This window comes from Procambarus clarkii, chromosome 19 (genome assembly GCF_040958095.1).
Source record: "Procambarus clarkii isolate CNS0578487 chromosome 19, FALCON_Pclarkii_2.0, whole genome shotgun sequence".
Classification (NCBI taxonomy): Eukaryota; Metazoa; Arthropoda; class Malacostraca; order Decapoda; family Cambaridae; genus Procambarus; species Procambarus clarkii.
The window spans coordinates 35,724,663-35,726,664 of NC_091168.1; the positions used below are offsets into that span (position 1 = coordinate 35,724,663).

At 52.9% G+C, this 2,002-nt stretch overlaps 1 protein-coding gene across 1 annotated transcript; it reads right to left on the reverse strand.

Moving 5' to 3' along the window:
- Window positions 1-257: 257 nt before the first annotated feature.
- Window positions 258-1,784, reverse strand: LOC138366414 (uncharacterized). The gene is made up of 2 exons (XM_069327459.1): window positions 1,088-1,784; window positions 258-736 (listed from the first exon to the last, which is right to left on the reverse strand). The coding sequence occupies exons 1-2, from the start codon at window positions 1,782-1,784 to the stop codon at window positions 258-260; spliced, it is 1,176 nt and encodes a 391-aa protein (XP_069183560.1).
- Between the last annotated feature and the right edge of the window lie 218 nt (window positions 1,785-2,002).

Consider the following 2,002-nt stretch of genomic DNA (forward strand, 5'->3'; position numbering starts at 1 on the left):
CAGCTCCTTGTCCTCATATCCCAGCTCCTTGTCCTCATATCCTAGCTCCTTGTCCTCATATTCCAGCTCCTTGACCTCATATCCCGGCTTCTTGTCCTCATACCCCAGCTCCTTGTCCTCATATCCCAGCTTCTTGTCCTCATATCCCAGCTCCTTGTCCTCATATTCCAGCTTCTTGTCCTCATATCCCAGTTCCTTGTCCTCATATTCCAGCTTCTTGTCCTCATATCCCAGCTCCTTGTCCCTAATATCCCAGCTCAAGTGTTGCCAGGGTCAGGACAAGTGTTGCCAGGGTCAGGACAAGTGTTGCCAGGGTCAGGACAAGTGTTGCCAGAGTCAGGACAATTGTTGCCAGGGTCAGGACAAGTGTTGCCAGGGTCAGGACAAGTGTTGCCAGGGTCAGGACAAGTGTTGCCAGGGTCAGAACAAGTGTTGCCAGGGTCAGGACAAGTGTTGCCAGGGTCAGAACAAGTGTTGCCAGGGTCAGGACAAGTGTTGCCAGGGTCAGAACAAGTGTTGCCAGTGTCAGGACAAGTGTTGCCAGGGTCAGGACAAGTGTTGCCAGGGTCAGGACAAGTGTTGCCATAGTCAGGACAAGTGTTGCCAGGGTCAGGACAAGTGTTGCCATAGTCAGGACAAGTGTTGCCAGGGTCAGAACAAGTGTTGCCAGGGACAGGACAAGTGTTGCCATAGTCAGGACAAGTGTTGCCAGGGTCAGAACAAGTGTTGCCAGGGTCTGGACAAGTGTTGCCAGGGTCAGAACAAGTGTTGCCAGGGTCAGGACAAGTGTTGCCAGGGTCAGAACAAGTGTTGCCAGGGTCAGGACAAGTGTTGCCAGGGACAGGACAAGTGTTGCCAGGGTCAGAACAAGTGTTGCCAGGGTCAGGACAAGTGTTGCCAGGGTCAGAACAAGTGTTGCCAGGGTCAGGACAAGTGTTGCCAGGGTCAGGACAAGTGTTGCCAGGGTCAGGACAAGTGTTGCCAGGGACAGGCCAAGTGTTGCCAGGGTCAGGACAAGTGTTGCCAGAGTCAGGACAAGTGTTGCCAGGGTCAGGACAAGTGTTGCCAGGGTCAGGACAAGTGTTGCCAGGGTCAGGACAAGTGTTGCCAGGGTCAGGACAAGTGTTGCCAGAGGCAGGACAAGTGTTGCCAGGGTCAGGACAAGTGTTGCCATGTTCAGGACAAGTGTTGCCAGGGTCAGGACAAGTGTTGCCAGGGTCAGGACAAGTGTTGCCAGGGACAGGCCAAGTGTTGCCAGGGTCAGGACAAGTATTGCCAGAGTCAGGACAAGTGTTGCCAGGGTCAGGACAAGTGTTGCCAGGGTCAGGACAAGTGTTGCCAGGGTCAGGACAAGTGTTGCCAGGGTCAGGACAAGTGTTGCCAGGGTCAGGACAAGTGTTGCCAGAGTCAGGACAAGTGTTGCCAGGGGCAGGACAAATGTTGCCAGGGTCAGGACAAGTGTTGCCAGGGTCAGGACAAGTGTTGCCAGGGTCAGAACAAGTGTTGCCATGTTCAGGACAAGTGTTGCCAGGGTCAGGACAAGTGTTGCCAGAGTCAGGACAAGTATTGCCAGAGTCAGAACAAGTGTTGCCAGGGTCAGGACAAGTGTTGCCAGGGTCAGGACAAGTGTTGCCAGGGTCAGGACAAGTGTTGCTAGGGGCAGGACAAGTGTTGCCCGGGTCAGGACAAGTGTTGCCAGGGTCAGGACAAGTGTTGCCAGGGGCAGGACAAGTGTTGCCAGGGTCAGGACAAGTGTTGCCAGGGGCAGGACAAGTGTAAATCATGACGTCCGCAGAAAACGGAAATGGGGGAAAATGGGAAAAAATGATTGAAAATGATGAGAGGCTTCACCCAATGGGCCGTAAATGGGAGTCTCCAGATGGGCTAACATGAAATAGGTTCAGTTTTTGGAAATAAAATAGGTAAACACAGCAGTGGAAAATGAGTTATTGATTTATGGGACAATTTCAGTGACATCAACAAAGTCGAACTGAGCGGAAAG

What these genes read in the sequence shown, in the direction of transcription:
- LOC138366414 (XM_069327459.1), bottom strand. Translation starts at nt 1,784, where the DNA reads ATGATTTACACTTGTCCTGCCCCTGGCAACACTTGTCCTGACCCTGGC. An exon ending in CAACACTTGTCCTGACCCTG is followed by an intron (nt 737 to 1,087) that starts GCAACACTTGTC and finishes ACACTTGTCCAG; the next exon opens with ACCCTGGCAACACTTGTTCT.